This window comes from Etheostoma spectabile, chromosome 8 (genome assembly GCF_008692095.1).
Source record: "Etheostoma spectabile isolate EspeVRDwgs_2016 chromosome 8, UIUC_Espe_1.0, whole genome shotgun sequence".
Classification (NCBI taxonomy): Eukaryota; Metazoa; Chordata; class Actinopteri; order Perciformes; family Percidae; genus Etheostoma; species Etheostoma spectabile.
The window spans coordinates 5772506-5794464 of record NC_045740.1 but is presented as its reverse complement, the minus strand read 5'-3'; the positions used below and the strand labels follow the sequence as shown (position 1 = coordinate 5794464).

The 21959-nt window shown below is 37.5% G+C and overlaps 2 protein-coding genes across 3 annotated transcripts; one reads left to right on the top strand and one right to left on the bottom strand.

Moving 5' to 3' along the window:
- On the top strand, window positions 1-7065 carry galk2 (galactokinase 2). Its single transcript, XM_032523141.1, has 10 exons — window positions 1-304; window positions 407-495; window positions 1494-1617; window positions 1692-1785; window positions 1881-2027; window positions 2665-2763; window positions 2997-3149; window positions 3839-4049; window positions 4819-5020; window positions 5938-7065. Exons 1-10 carry the CDS (start codon window positions 255-257, stop codon window positions 6143-6145), a joined length of 1377 nt encoding a protein of 458 aa, XP_032379032.1. The 5' UTR covers window positions 1-254; the 3' UTR covers window positions 6146-7065.
- atp8b4 (ATPase phospholipid transporting 8B4) lies at window positions 6845-20111 on the bottom strand. Of its 2 annotated transcripts, none has more exons than XM_032523082.1 (29): window positions 20068-20111; window positions 19773-19936; window positions 18876-18931; window positions 17590-17648; window positions 17381-17494; window positions 17191-17289; window positions 17049-17110; window positions 16838-16910; window positions 16570-16640; window positions 16291-16370; window positions 15959-16117; window positions 15614-15702; window positions 15339-15535; window positions 14988-15196; window positions 14028-14071; window positions 13774-13939; window positions 13492-13680; window positions 13110-13225; window positions 12530-12694; window positions 12348-12459; window positions 12159-12264; window positions 11853-11994; window positions 11253-11436; window positions 10825-11048; window positions 10372-10455; window positions 9831-10076; window positions 9613-9751; window positions 9400-9530; window positions 6845-8010 (listed from the first exon to the last, which is right to left on the bottom strand). In XM_032523082.1, exons 3-29 carry the CDS (start codon window positions 18919-18921, stop codon window positions 7717-7719), a joined length of 3600 nt encoding a protein of 1199 aa, XP_032378973.1. In that variant the 5' UTR covers window positions 18922-18931; window positions 19773-19936; window positions 20068-20111; the 3' UTR covers window positions 6845-7716. The 2 variants fall into 2 exon arrangements, with proteins under 2 accessions (XP_032378973.1, XP_032378970.1); XM_032523079.1 differs by having other exon boundaries at window positions 20050-20107.
- Window positions 20112-21959: the final 1848 nt, after the last annotated feature.

Here is a 21959-nt window from a genome sequence, read left to right as displayed (position 1 = left end):
CAGACAACTTCCGTGTTTTTTTGCTCCTGCTGCCTCAAACAACTGTTTCAGAGTCAGCTCCTCTGTTATAAACAGGAACTTAACATCTATTAACTAAGCTGAATTCACATTTTAGAACTGACATCAGGTCAGCGTTTTGGCATCCGGGATCCTCTTGTGACAGTCAGCTGATCGCGGCCAGGATCTGCAAAACGCTTTGAGCTCTCCCGTCTGATACCAAGGAGTACATTCATTGTTTTTCTATACAAGTAGAAATGGCCACAAACCCACCAAAGTTAAAGACTGCGATTAATGCCAATGAAAGGTGAGTATCAGGACGCCATGCTGATTGTCAGTGGGACAGAGGGACGAGGAAAGAAATGTGACAGCCTACTCACTTTATTTCTTCATTTATAATTCTTTACAGGCTGCAAAACTTGAAAAATACTTTTGAAACAAAGCATGGAGAATCTCCTCACTTCTATGCATGTGCACCTGGAAGGGTCAATTTAATAGGTAATTTGATTTTATATAGCCTATGATTTAGTTGATTTACGCAATGTACATTGGGCTGATACATAGACTGTATATATATTGATATATTTGATTAATATTAAAGGTCTATGGGCTGATGTTGCTTTACAGTGGACCTACAAGAACAGACTGTAAAAATAATGGTCAAAAATGTCTAGAGCTGGACAATTTATCAATATTATATCTACAGTGTTTATGAATACATGCTAAAGTTGACTAAAAAGAGGAATAAAAACATTGTCTTTTGGAAATTGATCTTAATGGCTTAATTTAAAAAACAACACCACCATTTTTCTTTGAATGAATAATGTGTCATAAATAAATAAATGTTCTTCCTTAAAATACAGGGGGCATAAGTAAGTACACCCCTATGTTAAATTCCTATAGAAGCAGGCAGATTTTTAATTTTAAAGGCCAGTTATTTCATGGATCCAGGACACTATGCATCCTGATAAAGTTCCCTTGACTTTTGAAATTAAAATAGCCCCACCATCATGACATACCCTTCACCATACCGAGAGATTGGCATGGTTTTATTTAGTCAGCCTAATAGCTGGTTTGATTTGCATTGAGAGATAATTTTATGGAAAGTACCCCATGCCAATCTCTAGGTATGTCGATATTGAGGTATTTGGTCAAGAGTATTGTGATATTTGATTTTTTTTTTCTCCATAACCTTCATTGTAACCTGTATTCTCAGAATATAATGTCTTTTTCATTGTGAATAACTAACTAAACAGAAAAAAAAAACATCAGTCCACAAACCAATGGGTGATGTCCTTGCTGCTATGTCCATTATTTTTACAGTCTACTGTATGTACAAGAACAAATTTATATTATGAAGACATTGTTAAGTTCTTCAAATCTGCGACCAACATTTTTTTCACACTAATTTTCACCATTTTCTCAATGCTAAAACCTGTTTGTATTAATTGGTAGATGAATGGCTTCTGGTTTTGTTAATTTCTCATATTTAACAGGAGAGCATATCGATTACTGTGGCTATTCTGTTCTGCCGATGGCCATTGAACCAAATATCCTCGCAGCCGTCTCGGTGAACAAGTCAGGGACAATCACACTGGCCAACACAAATCCTCAGTACAAGTAAGGCTTGAAACTATGGTTATTGGTGACTATTTACATTGGGCCTGCAATGCATGTACAGTATCTGTTCACAGGGATTTCACTGTGTCATGTTCAGAGGACATTGCCATCGACAGAGAGAACCCAAAGTGGCATTATTATTTTCTCTGTGGAGTTAAAGGTATTCAGGTAAGATCTACAGTTTCTTCATTCATGGCAATTTAGTAATCAATACTGTAATACTTTCCCCAACTTAATTAACCTTCCTGCTGTTTTCTTCACAGGAGAAATGTGGGATTGCTCATTTAGCAGGGATGTCATGTGTCGTAGATGGAACCATTCCTCCGAGCTCCGGCCTGTCCAGTTCTAGTGCCTTAGTTTGTTGTGCCGGGCTCGTAACAATGGAAGCAAATCAAAAGTCCCTCTCCAAGGTAAAATGCTTTACAAATCAATTCTCACAGTAACACTTTATAATAAACCAACAGTATTAAATGGTAGACTGATAGTTGATTAAACTCCAGTTATTTATTTTTCTGTTAACACACAAGGAAAATATAATTTGTTTAATCATAAGAAATCTTTATTTTATCTTTAGTTTAGTGTAAAATAAAAATAAAATGGAATACAATAAAGATTAAAGTTAAGTTCTTCAGTACAGAATTAGACACTGGAGAATAAGGCCTGATGAGTAACCACATATAGAGCAGAAACAATCTGGCAATGAGTGAGAAAAGAGCCAGGTTTCTTGTACTGTTATTATTTGTGAATGGGTTTCAGGTGTCCCTGGTTAAGCCTGTAGAACCACGCGTCTGCTTATGAGAACACACACACCGCACACCGTCTGTGACGTGATGAGCACACGTCATAGCCCGGGCAGTGACAATTAACAAAGTAAAAAGTAGAAATGAAATTGAAAAATATAAACATCAGCAAAATATAAATAATCTTTAAAGCAAATAGACTTCAAAGGGCTTTTCTTTAATGCCACTCCTCAATATAGGATTGTATTTGTCATTTTTAAATAGTCTATTTAATCTTGTCTCATTAATATACTCTTTAATCCTCCAGGTGGCACTGGCTGAGATATGTGCCAAAAGTGAGCGCTACATTGGCACAGAGGGAGGCGGCATGGACCAGTCCATCTCATTCCTGGCAGAGAGAGGAACTGTATGTCGCTTTCCTTTTAAGTACTTTGTGGACAAGTTGGAATAAGTTGATGAGGGTCATTTATTCATCCAAACTATAAATACACTGAACAGATGTCTGAAAGAATGCAAGATCTTTGATAGGTGTAAAGTACCTTATAAGTAATGACTTCACTTGAATAATGCTAGAAATGTCATGTAGTCATCAGTTACCACTTGTTTTATGACTTTTATTTTCTCAATTGTCTATATCAGGCCAAGCTTATAGAGTTCCAGCCTCTGCGGGCCACCGATGTCAAACTTCCAGACGGAGCTGTGTTTGTGATCTCCAACTGCTGCATGGAGATGAACAAAGCTGCTTCTTCTCACTTCAACATCCGTGTGGTGGAGTGTCGAATCGCCACAAAGGTACGGTGATTCTGCCCAGTCCAGTGAGCAGGAAAAATATTTCAGAATTTCACAAAATAAATTTGTTTGCTTTTTAGAAATGCTGCTTCTTAAACACAAATCTTAAACACTCAATTATTCAAATCAAACAAACTGAAAAGGTAAAATAATTACTTGCTGGTACCTTTTATTACACTTCATGATATGGTGATGATATGGTATGTTCATGTAGTCTTTTAAAAAGGCTTCATAGCAGTAATCTGTAGAACCTTGTGCTCTTTGAGTCTTCATACAAGAACTTTTCCACATAAACATTTTGTCCATAAACATGATTAACATTCTCTGATTTCAATGCGGTTTCTAAGCATTAAGTTTTGGTGAGCAATGAGAACTGAATACAGAAATATTATAAAACAGATTATTGTGGAACTTTAGCATCATCTGGCATGATAAACATTTCTCATAGACTTCCCTGGTCGCAATATTGGACTTAATTAAGTAAACACCTGCAACTGTATTTCACAAAGCTGCTTTTAACGTTACAATTACTGTGTATTTAAGGATTTTGCAAGTAGTGAAACAAGAAAGTGTGTTGTTTTCTTACTAGCAATCCTTATGATAGACCTTCAGTAAATATGTGTAAATATCAAGATAGTTCGAATCAAGAGAAGGTATCTCACATTTCAATGTCTTGTCGGGTGTGAACTCAGATGCTGGCAAAGGCACGAGGTCTGGACTCGAGCAGGTTTATGAAGCTGGTGCAGGTCCAGATGGAGCTGAAGGCCTCCCTGGAGGACATGCTGGCTCTGGTGACCGAGGTGTTGCATCCTGAGCCGTACAGCCGAGAGGAGATTTGCAGGGCACTGGGCGTCACCTCGGAGCAGTTTTCCACAGAGCTGCTGAGCGCCAACACTCAGCATGGTGAGCAACAGTACACAGAAACATCTGTGAATTTTTATAACTCAGAACTGAATCATGTCTAATATGGAAACAACAGTTGAGTAGTCTAGGTTTGCATTGAAAGGTTAAACAATGAACATCAATAAGCTGTTTGGTATCTCGTAATATTCCTCACAACTCAAATATGAATTTTTGCAATGTGAAGACTTGTTTTCTCTTTATAATATCATTCTAAATTTAGTATCTTGTGGGGGTTTTGTCAGTTTTTACATTTTATAGATGAAAATTAAAAAAAAAGATTAACGAATGAAACATTAATGAAAATAAAAGGTAGTTGCAGCCATTATTACTTTGACATAGAACTTGGAAATACATATTTTAATATTAATACAGTATTGTGATGTGAGTCAATATTATCTGGAATTTTACTAATTGTCATATTGTGATATCTGTATTTTGCTGGACTTAATTATACTTGAATATTATATAATAGTATATTAATAATATATATGATATATTTAAGCAACTTAAATTTTCAACCATATTAATTTGATCTAGCTCAGCAAAATGATCAGTAAGAAGCCATTAGTGATGATTTCTTCATATAAACGTCCTCTTAAAAGAAACAAATCACTCCAAAAATATCATCACATTCTACTGATATTGTGGCATTTGATCAAAACTACCATCATGTTTGAATTGGTCAGTGTAACCCAGCTCTATGTGGACCTCCTCCCAGTCAAGCAGATGAATGACTTGACAACCATCTGCCTCTTCTCCCGTCTCTTAGTAAAACATTTCAAGCTGCACCAGCGAGCCAAGCATGTGTACGGTGAAGCTGCGCGGGTGCTGCGGTTCAAGAGCGTGTGTGACTCTGAACCTGCCGAATCTTTACAGCTACTGGGAGACCTGATGAACCAGAGCCATGCCAGCTGCAGAGACCTGTATGAGTGCAGCTGCCCTGAACTGGATCAACTGGTGGACATCTGTCTGTGAGTACAGCAACGTCTCCCTTCACTCACTGCTATCACAGATTTAGGCTCAAGACAGAAGGGGATACAAATAAATATTTTCCAATGCCGTTTTAGTGATAAATAAAAAAAAAAAAAAAAAGTGAACATTACATAATATTATTATATTGGTTGTTATTACATAACAACCAATTATTATTAACAACCAACTTATTATTAACAACCAATTATTACATAACAACCAACTTTAGAAAAAATTTGCACTTTGTTTGGCTGGACTCCATTTAGCTACTTTAGACTGAGGTGTTGTGTATGCTGGCTTCCAAATCCATCCTACATTCTAATCTTACCAAGTATAGTATACTAAACTTTAGAGTATACTGTTTTCTGCTGTTGGTATACAAGACATCAACATATGTAACTATTGTATACTAACAGAAAGTGATACAATACTTTGTCAGACATACATTAAACTGCAACTATAAAAAGAACAAGAAGACTGTGAAATCAGCATACAAATTTTCCTTTTTCAATTTTCCATGAGCAGCTCCTCCATTTCCTACACTAAAAAATAAGTTTGGGTTTTTACATTCCCATCAGCCTCATTTGTACTGTGTTTATTGCTAAGCAATAATATACCTGCTTAACAACAGCATGGGAGCATGTGGACTTTAGCATTTAGCTCAAAACCCAACTGTGCCAAAGCACATCCTCACAGGAGCAGCATGGCTGTTTTAATTAAAAAGCAAGTTGGATGAAAATAAGAAGAAACTTGGCAGTGAATGTTGTGTGTGGACCTCTTATCCTAATGTGTATATTTAGCACTAGTTGTTCAGTAATAAATATAGCCCTGTGTACTGTAAACAGTGGATTCAGCAATTTGTCTTTACTAAATTACTATTTACTTAACAGCTTTTTCTTGTTTCTCTTGGTTACAGGAAGTCGGGGGCAGTGGGATCCCGGCTGACAGGAGCAGGTTGGGGCGGCTGTGCTGTCTCCATGGTTCCGGATGATAAGGTGGAGTCTTTCTTACAAGCAGTAAGCAAGGCCTACTACCTACCTGATCCACGCAGAGCAGCGATGGAAAAACAGAGTTTGTTTGTGTCGAAGCCGGGCGGGGGAGCTGCAATTTTCCTTGACGAGTAAAATGCATCATCCATTATCTGTTTATATAATCGTTTATTCAAACACACTGCTGCAGTGGAATAAATGACAATTGCTTACACTTGATTCAGGCACTTAAAAATGACAAGTTATTCCAAAATGTAAACCTTACTTTACACTCTTAAGATTATTTTAGAATAGAACAATGGGGATTTATTTCTTACAAAGGGAATTTGTTTAAATCATAAAGGTTTTTTGTAATAAATTGATTTTGTAAAGCTAATTCACTGTCTCACTGTTTAGCTCGGAAAAGAAAAGATGAGAAAACAACAACAATCTTGTTTTTGTGCTGATGTATAAAATCCAGCCATCATTTTTGTTTACGTTTTATACATGAACATAATTTAACAAGGGCAAAAAAAATCCGTAAGAATAAATAAACCGAATAGTTTCAGACGTTACATGGGCATTTGGAGTAATCATTGGAGCAGCATCACTCAGATCTTTCTTCTGGCTGGTAAAATGTTTCATGTTTGTGTTGAGAGAGCCATGGGGAAATCATGGTAGTGAAGTCCTGATTACACGATCACTAGCAAGTTTTTATTATCACAGTTTTCCCTTTTACTCTTTCTGGTCTAATATCAAATAAAAACCTGATAGATAAAAGAGAGGATTTAATTGTTTTCAGTTTAAATACTTGGAATTTTTTTTTAACTAAACAATATTTTTTATGTTTTATACATTCTATTTAAGAATTAGAAGCAGCCTCAGAACCAAATTAAAATGGACATCATGTTTGGAGTTTGATAATGATTATTCAAATGTTGTGTAGCGACTGTACAATGTTTTAGAAAGAGGGATAAATCGGTATTTTAATTATTATACATTTTTTAGAGGATATCAGATTCAAGCCATGCATTCAATTGTGTTGAACAAACTAAAGCCAAGGAACTGTTGAATATTTAATAAAACAAAGAATGATTATCTTTAACAGGAACCATACAAGGCACAGCACAGGGAGATCAATATCAATATATATTGGCTAAACATGGAGTCAGTAAAATGTTTTTATTTTTGCTTATGCCATTTTTACATGTCATTTATTATTGTTTATTTTCTTTTATTATTTATTATGTTTGTGACAGCTAAAAGCTGAAATGTCCCTACCTTTCTTTATTAATCAAAAATAGGCCATGCCATTAAAAATTATATTGAATAAATTCATCAACCAGATCAAATTGGATCAGACAAGAGGACACATATTTCTTTAATTTTGTTAACTAATGCATAATATCCTAAAATATACCGGCTGTTGTCAGACTGAGTTTGCATATTGAACACCTTACATGATAAAGATTAAAAAGTTGTCCATTATAATTTTTTAACCAGCTGGCCTTTTTTTGTAAATGGTTCCTCTAGATAATCATGGTTTGATTAACCTTTACAAAAACAGAGACCACAGGATCCACACTAATAAAAAAAATGAGGTACGCCTGTGTAGTTTGATTTGTACATAACTACGCCCCAAAAGGGCACCCATACATTGTGCTTGTTCTGTGAGAACCATGCAAATAGTATCCTGTAGTGAATACACTATCTGTTAGAGGTTGAGTTCAGTCAGTGTGTTGCTGCTGTTGAGTCTGTTTTGCTCCTGTGATTTCATCAGAGACTTCGTTCTTTTTCATTAATATATTTTCTATCCAGGTGGAGCTTTGTGGTGTTCTTTCAGGGGAGCGAGCAGTAGAAACTGTGCTCATCCTCATGTTTTTGCCTGAGGTAATCAGCTCGCCGTAGCCTTGTTGGTGGGCGAAGGCATACCCAGAGCGGCGGGAGCTCGTCCTGCGTACACGCCTCAAGTTCTGCTCCTGAGGTCCTTGTTTCTTATTTGACTGTTGGACATGACGAACCTGTCAAAATACATCAGTGGATGAAGAAGTACGTAGAGCCTTTACTTATACTCTATTACAAGTCAATACTTTGCGTTTAAAAGTATTATTAGCAAAATGTAGCCTACTTAAAGTAGCAATAGTAAAAGTACATGTTCTGCATAAAGTAGCCCCTGCGACTGATAAAATAAACATCATTATTAGATTGTTAATACTAATACAACAAAGTAGCTGTTTAGGTGCAGATAGTTTTAACTGCTTTATAAACAGCAGGTAGTGTAATGGGAAAATTACATTTAACCAATGATTTTCATATTAATTATTCATAATAAGATCTCCAATGCCTCTCAGAGTATATGACTTCTGTATCTGTCATATGTGTGTTTCTCCTTGATGGGAGACAACTGGGTTTGTTGTGACTCCACACCATTTCCTTGAAGAATAGATGACGTGGAGCCTGACAGAAACAGTTGCCTAGAATGGTGTTTATCATAGCAGGTCCCAGGTCGAGACCAGAGCCTATCCAAGAGACAAGATGTCCTTTTTCAGCTAAGATAGAATGACCGGTCAAGAAACTTGACACACAAGGGCCAGATTCAGAAATACGTAATAGGTCCAACTGTCTGCCTGAGGTCCACTGATTGTTAAGTTTCAGATCAAACTGTCATTTGATTGTTTTCTGCAGAAAACAATTAAACCCTTCCACCGAATACCTAAACTTTTAATCCAGTTTGCAGCCTGTCTTTATTTTGTTTCAACAAGGTCTCTTTTGCCGCTCAAATTCCTCCCTCGCTGAACAGAAACTCGCTGAACAGAAACTTCCACAACAGTAGGTAGATCAATTCAGTGGCTCCCAATCTAGGGGTCAGGCCCCTCCAAAGGGCCAAAGGATACATCTGATGGGTTGTACAATGATTTAAGGGGCAGGAAAGAAGGAAAAATAAAGTTCCGCCACACAGATCAGTTATTTTGAATTTTCACAGATGTTTGCTTCTTGTGTAGACTATTGGATAATTTGACCTCTTTGGGTCTCAAAAAGTAATTTTAATAAAATCATGTGGGAAGTTTAGAGGGGAAATGGTTCAGGTAAAACTGCTGAAAACTCCAAGATATCTGAAAGGTGAGAAGGAATCCCAACTCTACGCCATGTTTTGTAAGGGTCACAAGTCAAAAATTTTGGGAATCCCTAACATCTTTAACAATGTGTTCTTTTATTAAAAAAACAATATAGATTGTTTGTGGAGTAGTGGAATAGAAAGTAGCATAACATTAAAATACTCAAGTAAAGTCCAACTACTTCAACACTGTGATTGAGTAAGTGTACCACCACTGAAAGACAGCCATGGGAGAAATATGAATTAAGTGTTCATCGCTTCCACCAATTCTGTAGATGCACCCAAGTTAATGTACCTTATCTGTTACAGTTGGAAAGAGGTCTACTCTGAGGAAGCTGACTGCCAAGCCGGGCACAACACACACCACAGCGGTGAGCAGAATGACCAACCACACACTCTTCTCTGATAGACAGTTACGTGCCGTGCCTGAGGAGGACACAAATGTATTTATATTTCATTTCCATGCATCAGTATTATTTCTTCATGTATCAAACTGAGCTAAACTTACCTATGAATGGGAAATTACTTGGAAAGATGCCAAATATGCCATTACTTTGCATTGCAAATAATATGGCAAAGTACACTATCAGGCTCCCCCATATGAACAAGTGATTGACAGCTGTCCAGTAGTGCGTGTCAAGTCCAATCTAGGGACAGATACATTCATCATAAACATAGTGTTTAATTTTTTAAGCAACAGCTATTTTTATCTGTTTAAACTCTTACCTGAACACTTACGACAATGACCAAGGATGTTGCTATGGTAACAGCAAATGCTTGCTGGTCAGAAATGTGGGAGCCATCCTCTTTCACAACGACAGTGAAGGCTCCGTAGGGAATAAAGAAAAGAAGGAATGATGTGCCCACCCCCTGCAGTGTGCACAGGAAAAACTGGCGTTTGTTGAAGAGAAGGTTTTGCTGGCCAGGTTTGTAAAGGCTTGGGTAGCGAAGGCTGTTTTGGTCATTGACATCCTGTAGGAAACAGATATAATGAGTGTTATGTGATTCTAATATGTATAAGGGTAGGGATAGGTTGAAGTGTTGGGGGCTCATTGGTTAATGGATATGGGTTAATCAGGTTCAGGGTCATCATTTACCTAGTGTAGGGTTAGATATCATGGCACAGTGAAAGTATCTTGAAAAGAAAAACAAAAAGGAAAGTAAAGGCTTGGCTTAGGAGGTTGCCATTGGAGACTGCTGGAAAAATAAATGAAAGAGTTTATTTAAAAAGATTCAGATAATTTGATATTGAGCATATAAGTATTACCTGATCAAAAAGTCCCATCGCCAGGACTGGTAAGGATGTATAGACTATATTAAAGAGGGTAATGAACCACTGGTCATACACAGTCTGTGGAGAGAAGACAGTTATATACATAATTTACAAAAATGTGAAAGGGGTTGTGCCTTTAAATCCAGGCTTTTCAAGGGATAGGGTCCCATTCCAGAGTAAAATTGCCCACATACTGACAAAAAGTAGACAAGGCTGTTAAGATGCAAAAAGAAGAAGGTAACACAATATGAAAAATGTGACATTAATTGAAAGTTTCGGTCAAAGGACTATTGTCAGCAGAACCTACAGAACACGTAATTCTAGAGACAGCTCACAGACTAACTGCTATGACCAATGAGGAGAAGAGAGGTAAGCTGCAAAAGCTTGTTGATGTACACAATTAACTCAGGAATAACTTTCTTTAATGATATAGAACAGTATTCTTACCTGAGCTGAGAAACCACAGAAGAAACCGTACCAGAAGTGTACCAGCGTGAAGGCAAAGTTCTTGTAGAAGAAATAGCACAGGAAATTACACATGCGGAAGTAGGACCAGCGTCCATGCACCAGCAGAAGCCGCCGCAGGTACCGAAACTGAGCAAAAGAGTAATCTGATGCCAGAGCCGCCTGCATCCCCTCCTGACCACTGATGCCAACACCGATATGAGCAGCTGAGGAAGAAACACACAATACTGCCCTTTGAAACTAAGTATTAAATAAATATAAAAACATTGTTTAAACATACATACATGTGTATTAAAAGTGCAGACTTTGCTCCAAATGTCACTTTAAAATAAAACATTTTATAATGCTGTAAAAATGTTCCTTATCATAGCTAATGTCTATGCAACTTTGGGTCTATGACTGACACTTACTCTTGATCATGCTGACATCATTGGCTCCATCTCCAATGGCAAGAGTGACGACCCTCTTGTGCCTCTTCACCAGTTCCACCACCTGGGCTTTCTGCATCGGAGTGACCCGGCAGCAGATGACCGTTTTACACAAACAGGCCAAGTCCAGGAAGACGTGCTCCAGCTGTGGTTCCAGAGCGTAAACCTGCAGGGAGAAGCCATACATCACACCTGTTAGACCTACGATTACCATTCTACAACATCAACCCCCCGCAGAGGCAACACCGAGCAACAGCTCAATGTAACATTTCCACAAGCTGCTGCTGAATCATGCGTGCTGCTCAAGGCGCAGCAAGGGAGCAGCTCCTGTGTGAGGAAATGGATGTTAATAAAATCCTGTAATAGAGCCTAGGGCCCTCAGCAGCACAGCAGCTCATTAAAGACTCGGCACAGACACAACAGTATGTACAGAGATGCCATACTCAATACTCATAGCAACCCAGCCACTATTAACAAACCTGCAAACATCAGAACCTAAATAAAAACAAGCAGGGGATAAAATGATCGGTCCAATGGTGGACCATGTTATACTGTATAATGCAACACATTTGAGTATCTCACCAAACTGTGTCCGTTGATGACTAAGGCATACTCTGCTATGATACTTTCTTCAAACACGGAATCGTCTGCAAACATATCTGTCTTCTCAAAATTTCTTGCACTGCCAACTCGACTCAGGCAGAGAATGTGCTCTTTAGCACTCCTGAGGAGAGAAGAAAGCCAGATAAAAACATTCATTTTTAGCATGTTCATAAAAGCTCAATCGAGCTTGTACTCAATGAAAGAACAATTTTAGCCAACTGGATAAAATACTACTTATAGGTACTGAATTTTCAAGATTTTCCACACACTGGACCATAAACTCACCTGAGCTGCTGCTGCACCTCCAGCAGTGTGTGGCCAGAGATAACAAACACCTCATTCATGTTGTCTCGCAGTATGTTGCAGGAGTAGCCGATGTTCATTGCTGTCTCTGAAATGTTTTACACAATTTACATCTCGATAGCTTTTCACACCATCAGTTTGCAAAAAGGTAATATGGGTGAATTATGCTACCTAGTTTGTCTCCAGTGAGGACCCAGATCTTTATGTCAGCTAGATTTAGACAGGTGATTGTTTCTGGGACTCCCTCCTGAAGTTTGTCCTCAATTGCTGTGGCTCCTAGAAGCTTCAATGATGACAGCAGTCAGTATGCAGAGGCTGAATGAGTTTAACCACTTCAAAGATGTCAATATTACCTTCAAGCCCTGCTCGATCTCCTCGTAGAGAACAGCCAGCTGATCCTCGCGGTTCTCAATGACAGTACTGGCGAACAGAAGCTTTTTTGTCCAAACATCAAAATAATCTTCATCAAGATCTTTGTAGGCCAGAGCTAATGTTCGAAGCCCTTCTCCAGCAAATTCCTTTAGAGAACATGATTGAAAAACTAACACCTGTAACAGTTGCACTGGTGTACGTGCGTGTTTTTAAAAGTGGGATGAATTATTTACTGCACAGAGAGAAAAACAAAAAAACAGTTTTTTTATGACCATTCATTGTTGGGTGAAAGGACACACAATTCAAAACTTAAATAGTATATTTTCGGTAGAGACACAAATATAATCTCAAACCAGCTACTTCTGAAATTGTGTCATAACATTACCTGCACAAGAAGCTGCAGCAGTCATCAGTATTATGTAAGCATGTTGATGTTTTTAGTACTTTGTCTGGTTTATCGATTTTTATGAGACTTCAAAAACAGGTACATAGTATACTGCATAGTGCACCTATTTAAAAATGTACTCACTGAGGGATGTTATCCAATCAAACAACACTTACACTGAGATGTTCTAAGGTAGCGTGCATAAGGTCTTCACTGGATGGATGCAGACGCTCAAAGATTATAGAGTCAGCTCCTTTGGAGTACAGTTTAATCTGGCCCTGTGGGTTTCTTACTATAAAACATGAGGAAGAGAACACAACATAACTTTTCTGATCAAAGCATTGGCATCAAGACTTTTAACTTCATGCGATTCTTAGAAAATAAGGATATATAACTATTTGTCACAGCTATTTAAAAAAATGTTAAATAGGAAGTCAGTATATTAACAAACTTTGTGTTATTTTAATATTTGATTATGTGCACATAATGTCATGATGACCACAAAACCTAACCCTAACAAAAGGGAGGTTGTTGTGCTTCTATAAGTAAAAACCTAACCAATGACACTCATTCTCTTGCGCTCATTGTTGAAGTCCAGTATGGCCAGCAGCTGGTATGTGACGGCTCGTCCCATCTCACACAGTGTGATGGTCTCGGGGGTTCGGGACCGGAAGACAAACCCAAAATTTCGCGCCGCAGTGACCAGGGCTCCCTCATCAGGTGACTGGGCCTGGTACACCAAATTTCCTTCATGTTAACAGAAATATCAATCAGAACCACTTCAATATATTCAGTTGTTTCTGTCATCACTGCTACTTTTGGACCGTGTGCACAGTTTACCTTCACTCTTCTCCTCTGGCATGACAGTGTGGCACAAAGCCAGCAATCTAAAGAACTCCTGCGCTGCAGGATCCTCCAGTTTAATAGCTTCAACCAGGCTGCCATCATAAAACTTAAACCTTCTGTCACAGAGAGCGTTAAAGGAAAAGTCCACACAGGCCGTTTTCTGAGGGCACATGAAACCACCATTAGTTATTATAGTTATTATTTTATTCTTAAGAGTTAAGAATTTGTGATTGTTACGCCTCACTTACTTCTGTAATTTCAACCCTCTGCTTAAATTCATCATAGACATCACCTAAGAGAAAGAAAAGGTTGACTTGGATATCAGATAGTTAGCACTGTGATATGTCATTAATTGTATACTGGGGAAGAAAGTGGGTGTTTTGAAGCTCAAACTTACACCATTTCTTTAGAGAGAAAGTTGTTTGCTAAAGGTTTTGCTCAGAAATCTAATGCATTTATCAATATGACAATTTTCATGGCTAACATAAATATAACTTCCTTTTTCTAGAGCTATATGCCTATTTATATAATTTAATGATTTACCTTGTGTTGTCCTTGGGTCAAATTGACCCGTTTCAAAGTGTTTTATATCCAAAATATGGATTTCTTTCAACTAAAATGCCCAAAACTAACACGGATGATTCCATACAACATTCTTCAGGTAAAATTAAAGATTACTTTCATTACATTTTTTGGGTGTTTTTTAATGGTTTCAAAACAGTATCCGGACTAAACTTTGACACGTACCCATCTGTGATCCTGTTAGTCAAAATAATTCAACATTTCTGCCTTTTTTAACTTAAACCTTATGGAAAATTTGATATAATTGATGTTTGTTGACCATAAATTCCAAGAATAAGTGTAAAACCTATCATTAAACCAGCTCAGGTTTAAAAAAAAAAAGCATGGAAAAAGTGACAAATGAACCTGGAAAAAGCACAAAAAAATGTTCATTTTCAATTTTGACCTGGAAGGACAAGCTCATGATTGACGGGAAGACAACACAAGGGTTATTGATCAGTTAACTGTCACTACTATCATAAACCAGTTCAAATTGTTTTGGTAAAGTTAATCTATATTCTTTGGTAGGATATCAACCAGTCAGTGTGGTCTTTAAGTCGTATAATGGAGGTGTCCGTTGACATAGCTGTCTCTGTCTAATACATTTTTATTTGAAAGGTATTCCAATTTTTCGTAAAAGACCATACCGTACGTCTGTCCATTGATGGAGCACTTGCTGAAGACCATGATGTTCTGGGTGAGGGTGCCCGTCTTGTCAGAGAAGATGAACTCCACTTGACCCAGCTCCTCATTCAGGGTGGTGGTGCGAGCTTCCGCTGCAGTGTCCGTCTTACTGCAGTACATCCTCCGGTCCCAGTTAATGAAGTAACTGTGGCCGAGCCGCAGAACCTCCACACTAAAAGAAGATTTAACCAAACAGTTCATTGCTATTAAATGGTTGTACTTTTAGATTTCATGAAATAAATATTAGACCTAGGCAGAGCAACAATATTAACTGTTTTCAGAATAGTTATATAGCATTTTGGAAATAAACTTACCTGACATAGAGTGAGATGGGTACAACAGTGTTGAGTATGATGATGTAGGACCAGAAAGTAAGGAAGCCAGAGAAAACTGCACTGCTCTGAAACTCGTTCCACGGCAAAAACACCTGGAAGTTTCTGCCAATCCGGCTCTCCCAAATAGTGTTTCCAATGGCCAAAATAACTCCCATACAAATGAGGAAGGCAAAGATCTGACATATAGATCATCATTTTATGTTCTGTCAAAATTGTTCTTGGTTTAATAATAGTGTCCATGCATAACAACTTACCCACAAAACCAAAGTGTTCATCAGTTTATCGATACTTGTTCTTTTAAATGTAGTCCCTCCACAGTTCTGCATTAGTTTGGTTTGCAAACCTGTTGGCATGAGGAAACAACTATCAATGTTGAAAGAGCATTAACATTAACAATTAAAGCTGCAAAGCAGGTTGTTAGCTCACTCAAAAAGGCAATTCATTTGACGGATAAAAGTATAATAATAATAATAATAATAATAATAATTCCTTCAATTCCAATAGGGCCTTCGCCGCTTCTGCGCTCGGGCCCTGATCAGAGGGTTACTGGCTAATGGATATGGAGATTGAAAGCATCAAAATAAAAATGAAAACCATACCAGCAAAGATGACCATCCCAAAGCACCACTCAGTGTTTCTGAGTACACAGCCTCGCAGCAGCATTTTCTCATTATCCAGAGGGTATTTTTTGTCTCTCCAGTATAAAGTGCCTGTGAATCTATCCAGCTTGTTGTTTGGTGGTTCACAAATTACTTCTCCTGAGGAACAAAGCAAATACAGTCTTACCAACATGAGTCATCCCTTCAGGAGAAAATTGAACATGCAGTCACACAAAAAGTCAACATGTCCACATATACAAAGCCTGTTGTGTCCACAAGTGATTTATTTATACAAACGGAAGAATAAACTAATTCTCCAATCGCTATCTCACCATCAAAGTCCATCAGCTTTGTAATATCTCCCATATCTGAGGTGACGGTCAAAGACTGACGAACTTTCAGATTCGTCTCTCTGTTTGGGGAGAAATGGAAATAACTAATTTGTCTTCTATGATTATGTAAAAATGCACAAATGTATAAAAGTAAAACCAGTTAACTAAAAAACTAAATTTTTGCAAAAACAAACTAGAAGAATCATAATCTCACAGTTTCTTTCCAATTGTGGTTCAGATTTCTTCATCTTTACTTTACATAACCAGTGCAGCGCTTACCCATCTAGCTCTGCAGTCTCAATATAGCACAGTCCATAGGGCTCACTACTACAGAGGAGGAGGATGTCTGCCTGTGTGTAAAACCAATATGAAACAGTCAGTGGTGAGAAAAGGCAACAAATCAATCTCTGCACAACTGAACCTGCAAGAGAAGTCAGCGACTTTAGAAGAAACCTTTAATTTTAGACCTCAATCGCTCTTATACGTGCATGTGAGAGACAGAGAGGCAACAAAATGCAAAAAAAATATTTGCAGAATTTTTACTCACAGCAACAAACTGATTATTCTCTAGTCTGATGATATCTCCCACTCGAACGTTCATCCACTTCTCACTCTGCATACTTGAAATTTAAAAACAAAACAAAAACCATAATTAAACCACATAAATGCCCATGAACACACAGTCTAAAGTCATATGTGATAGGGCTTTTCAAAAGTTACAAAAAGCATCTAAATGATGAAGACAAAGGATAAATTACCTTCCCCTTTTGAGAACCTGAGTCTTGCGGTTGTTGACTTGCTGGTCGCTTTTATGTCTAAACTGGAATTTCAAATAGGAAGTAATAATTTTACCGTGGGAGGAGCATTTAGAAGATAGTTTAGAAAAACTGTTCAACTTACATAATCATCTGTGGCGTCTTTGACAGCCGTGATTACCAGCACCATCACCAAAGGCACGATGGTTGTAAACCAGGACAGGGAAGAAATTTCTGGAATTAACTAAAGAAAAAAAAGCAGGTTGTTAGCTCGCTCAGTTTCACATGAACTCCCAAAAAAGCAAATATATCCACACAGATGCAGTGTCTCCTACCTGCAGTATCAACAGCACTAAGAAGTAAGCGTTCGCCACCCTCTGGAACTGCTCAAACAAGTTCATGGGCAAAAAAGTGAGGACGTTGTACTTTGAGGTTTTGATGTGATTGTCCTGAAGAATCACACATTCAGAAATAGCACTGATGAAATAACCATAGCCTACACTGTGAGTAAAGCAAACCTGGTGTCATTTAAGGGCCTACTTACTGCATAAGAGAACTTGTCATTGAAGTCCGGCGCGTTGGCTTTTACATGGCGTTCCTTCTCTACATACAGACAGCACAAGGTCATTATCCAGAGACAAGTTAATAAAGGTACACATTCATAAAAATAATATAATAATTTAGACTGCTATGTATAAAGTAACAGCGAGACTTGCCATTGAGAAAAGCTTAAACTATAAACATTAGACTGTAAAATTACCACTCAAGGTTTTTCTCTGAATCCACTGAAGTAGAGAGCACCGTCGGTAAAGGAAGCAGCTTTTTATTTACTAAAGAGGGGTGAAGTCAGAGCCCTCAGAGGGTCCCAACAGAAACATCACAAGTTGAATTTTAACCTTCATGTGAATATGGCATGAAGTTCCTTTCTTTCATCCAGTACATTTTAATAAGTGGGTTTTATTTTACATACAATGAAAATGGTGTTTGGAAGTAATCGTACATTTTAAAGTAGGCATACCTCTCGTCATGTCAGCACCTGCCATTCCCTTCCTGACCTATGTAGGCTACCTGCTCTTTAGACGTTGTTCCCTGTCAGGCCATCTTTTGCTCTATCCATCCAGTCTTGTTATGACCCTTGTATGCCTTTTTGAATGTTGTTTGTCATGAATCTAAAATTTTACTCAGCCGATCAAAATTAGTTGCCAGGTGTGCATGCAGGCTCTGTCTGAGCTTGCCCTCGCCCTTACACGCTTTGACATTCCTCTCATGGCTCATGCCTCAAGGGGATTATTATCTAAATAGTCTAAATAGGCAATATATTCACTCGCAAACAACACAATTATTGACAGTCATCGACAAGATGACAAAACTCATCATAGCACTCTAAACTTTGAGTGATGCCCAAAGCAGCTGCTAGATCTGTGGTTTCTAAACAAGGTTAAATCATTACGTGGAACTATGCATAATGCAAATGCACAGAGCTGCAACAGGATAGACCTTCTCACACAACCGACTTGCCACGTCCTGCTATCAATTACTTTGCCAATTTATTATTAAGAAGGTTGTTGGTCTATTTAAACATTTAATTAGAAGGTGTGTGAATGTAATATAATACAGCACAAAGTTGTATCTCGTTTTTTTTTTTAACTGAGGAGCTTTGTCTTTTCTTGAGTAAGACTGCAAGTTTGAGCAGCTTACCATGAAATGATTCATAAATGCTTCAGGAGACTACAGTGTACAGTTTCATTTAATATTTCGTTTAATTTCTCTACTCAATTTCTGTTCTCTTCTTCTCTACATCGTTTTGGATATATTAAAAAGAAATCTTACCAATGTGAGTATTTCTCCTCCAGAATGCCATCTTTTCCAGGGACATCCTGGTTTCCCTAAATGTGAAGAAATCAGAGTTGGAATATAATTAATACATATATTCAAGTACTGTACTTAAGTACAAGTTTGAGTATATTTTGATGCTACTTTCCATTTCAGAACTTTGACATCTAGTGTTTTTACACTGTGGTATTGCATCTTTTACTGAAGTAAAGATTTCCACCACTGCATTTAGTTACCTGTTGTAGAATTTACTTGACTGAAATATTTCAATTTCAAGCTACTTTCTATTCTACTACATTTATTCGACAGTTTTGATAACTAGTCACTTTACAGATGGAGAGTTTACATACAAAACATACTGAGCCTACATGGAATTTGATGATTGTTAGTTTAATTTATCCAACTGTAGCCTACATACAAGTGATCAAATTAGTATCAACTAAATACAACAATGCAATGCTATGGTTACACATGAATACATCAATAAAAAAATAATCCAGTAATATTATGTATAGTATATATGACATATATAATAGCCCTTTCTGTTACTTTTGATTGTGTACATTTTGTTTATGGTATAATGTGTTTTGTTCTTCATAATTTTGTCAAATGCAATGTGAATGTGGAGGATTGTGTGTGTGTGTGTGTGTGTGTGTGTGTAATAACATCGGAGTTAAGACACAAAGCAAAGTGGTGTCTTGTTTCTTTTCTGTTCAGAGGAGCAACATTAATTAAACTATTGGCGTCAGCAGCAGGTGAATCCCCAGTGAACTGTCTCCTTAGCAAAAGATCCCAGGTGAGAAACACAAAGCTGGGAGTGTAACCTTAACAAGATGTGGAGTTACTTCATTTCAAATCTATGTTTAGGGTAAAACATAAATTGTGGTTTCTTACCTTGAACAAGTTTGTGGCAAGCGCAGTCTTGTGTTGTCTCCATGTATCCTGTCATTTATTTCAAATACCTACACATTCCGCAGATTTTAACGCTGTTATCCTCCTCAATAAAAAATCACCAGAGAGGGATGCTCTTGTGTTAATACCCAACAAAGCCTGTTCAGCTGTGGTGAGAAGAAGAAAACAACAGACGGGGTAGGATGTAAAAATGGAGCAGGCAGGAAACAATGAGAAATCACCATATTCCGCAAAAACAAAGAGACTGAAAAGAAATTACCAACTGATGAACACACACCGAGAGCGACAACATGGAGGCTTCACCGGGGAGATGTCTGTGTGTCTCTCTCGCTCTCTCTCTCTCTCTCTCTCTCTCTCTCTCTCTCTCTCTCTCTCTCTCTCTCTCTCTCTCTCACTCACTCTATGAGGAGAAGCACTTGAACCATCATGAAATACAGGTTACAATATTACAAATACAAATTAGAATAATAAATTAGGACTCTCAAAGCATTATTTAAATGATTGTTACATAGTTAGTTAGTTAGTTAGCTACATTTTATTTCTGTTTCATGGCAAACATTTAGCCCATCCCATATTAGTTTCAAGACACCACTAGCCTAACAGACATCTACCGGTCTTGCACATACAGTTTAAATCATGGGGAAAACTACATGAATAATCTACAACTGTATACCTGTATTAGTTTAAAATGTTGCTCTATTGGGGTGTTTTGAATTATTTAATGGTAGATTCCTCAGCAGTATTTTGATTGATCTAGTCACTTTTTCAAGATATACTGATAGCCTGCTACTGATTGACTGTGTGATTGCAGCTAATTATAACGCTAAAAAGGGGAGGAAAGTGGAACACCATATAATTACTTATTTTTTAACATATTGGATTTTCATATTTTTAATTTCACGCAAAATATCATCTGGGTTTAAATTGTAGTTAAAGTGTCCAGTCGTTGCCTTTTAAAAGCCAGGGCACACTGCAGAGATGAACTCATACTTCCATCGGAGCAAAGCAGGTGAAAATAAACAGACATCTGTGTTTAATATTAACATTACCTGTATGAGGTTATTACTACTGCTAATACTACCAATGAGTGATCGATGGAAAGTAGTTTTTTTGTTTTGCTTATTTTTTTAAATTTATAATAACACATGAATTTAACTCAATGAATTGAACTCTATTAATATACATATTGTCTTAACTTCACTGCCTATAATCCCTCTCTCACCTCAATTGCCTTCACTACATTGCAATATAAAAAAAACCATTTGATTGGTATTTAATAAGCTTTTCATTTGATCTTACATCTAATATTTAATAAAAAAATGTAATGGTTAATTGATTTATGATGTAGGTTTTCAAAATTAAAGCCCTAAAAAATGTTTAATTAAGGCAGTTTAAAGGTCCCGTGGTGCTCTTTGGATGCTTTTATCCTAACACCATATCTGACATCTCTTTCCCAAAATTCAGCCTTGGTGCAGAATTGGAGCAACTACAGCCAGACCCACAATGACATAGAGTTTATGAGGCCCGTTATGACCTCATAAGGAGCAAGATTCTAGGTCGGCCCATGTGAGCTTTCATTTTCTCAAAGGCAGAGCAGGATACCCAGGGCTTGGTTTACACCTATCGCCATTTCTAGCCACTGGGGGAAAATAGGCAGGCTGGGGAAACGCATATTAATGTTAAAAATTAATAAAGTGAATTGTTCATGCCATGGGACCTTTAAACTTTGATTCAGGCGGATCTGAGAAAACCCTCCTGACTCATTTCAGTTCAGAGTGATAGTAGGCTACACCACCTCAGATTGTCACTCAGAATCAGACAAATCTGATTTCACAATAATAGCACTTAAAAATGTCCAATTAGGGCTATATTTGAACCATGATACAGGCGGGACCAATGAATTGAATAGTCATTTTGACAACCTTGTAACACAACAACAACAAAAACACTTAGGGGACGTCGATTGTGAAGAGTTAATTTATAGTGTTAATATAATACATCCATGATTTACAGCAGAGACGGTGAATCTTTGTTGATAGCTTTAGCTAGAACCAGAGCCCTTGAACTATGTAGTCGGTGGCTGAAACGTTAACCATAGACTTAACTGCCAGTTCAAAATAATCGCTTTTTGATTGGTCGGACGATGTAGGAGGCGGAATAAATAACGAC

Bases quoted from the DNA above. Each gene is read 5' to 3' on its own strand.
- galk2 (XM_032523141.1), top strand. From the start codon at position 255: ATGGCCACAAACCCACCAAAGTTAAAGACTGCGATTAATGCCAATGAA. The intron at 3,150-3,838 runs GTACGGTGATTC...GTGTGAACTCAG, and splicing joins AGTGTCGAATCGCCACAAAG to ATGCTGGCAAAGGCACGAGG. The intron at 5,021-5,937 runs GTGAGTACAGCA...TCTTGGTTACAG, and splicing joins CAACTGGTGGACATCTGTCT to GAAGTCGGGGGCAGTGGGAT.
- atp8b4 (XM_032523082.1), bottom strand. From the start codon at position 18,921: ATGTCCCTGGAAAAGATGGCATTCTGGAGGAGAAATACTCACATTG. The intron at 17,111-17,190 runs GTAAGTTGAACA...TTGAAATTCCAG, and splicing joins AAGACGCCACAGATGATTAT to TTTAGACATAAAAGCGACCA. The intron at 16,371-16,569 runs GTAAGCGCTGCA...CTCCCCAAACAG, and splicing joins GAGACTGCAGAGCTAGATGG to AGAGACGAATCTGAAAGTTC.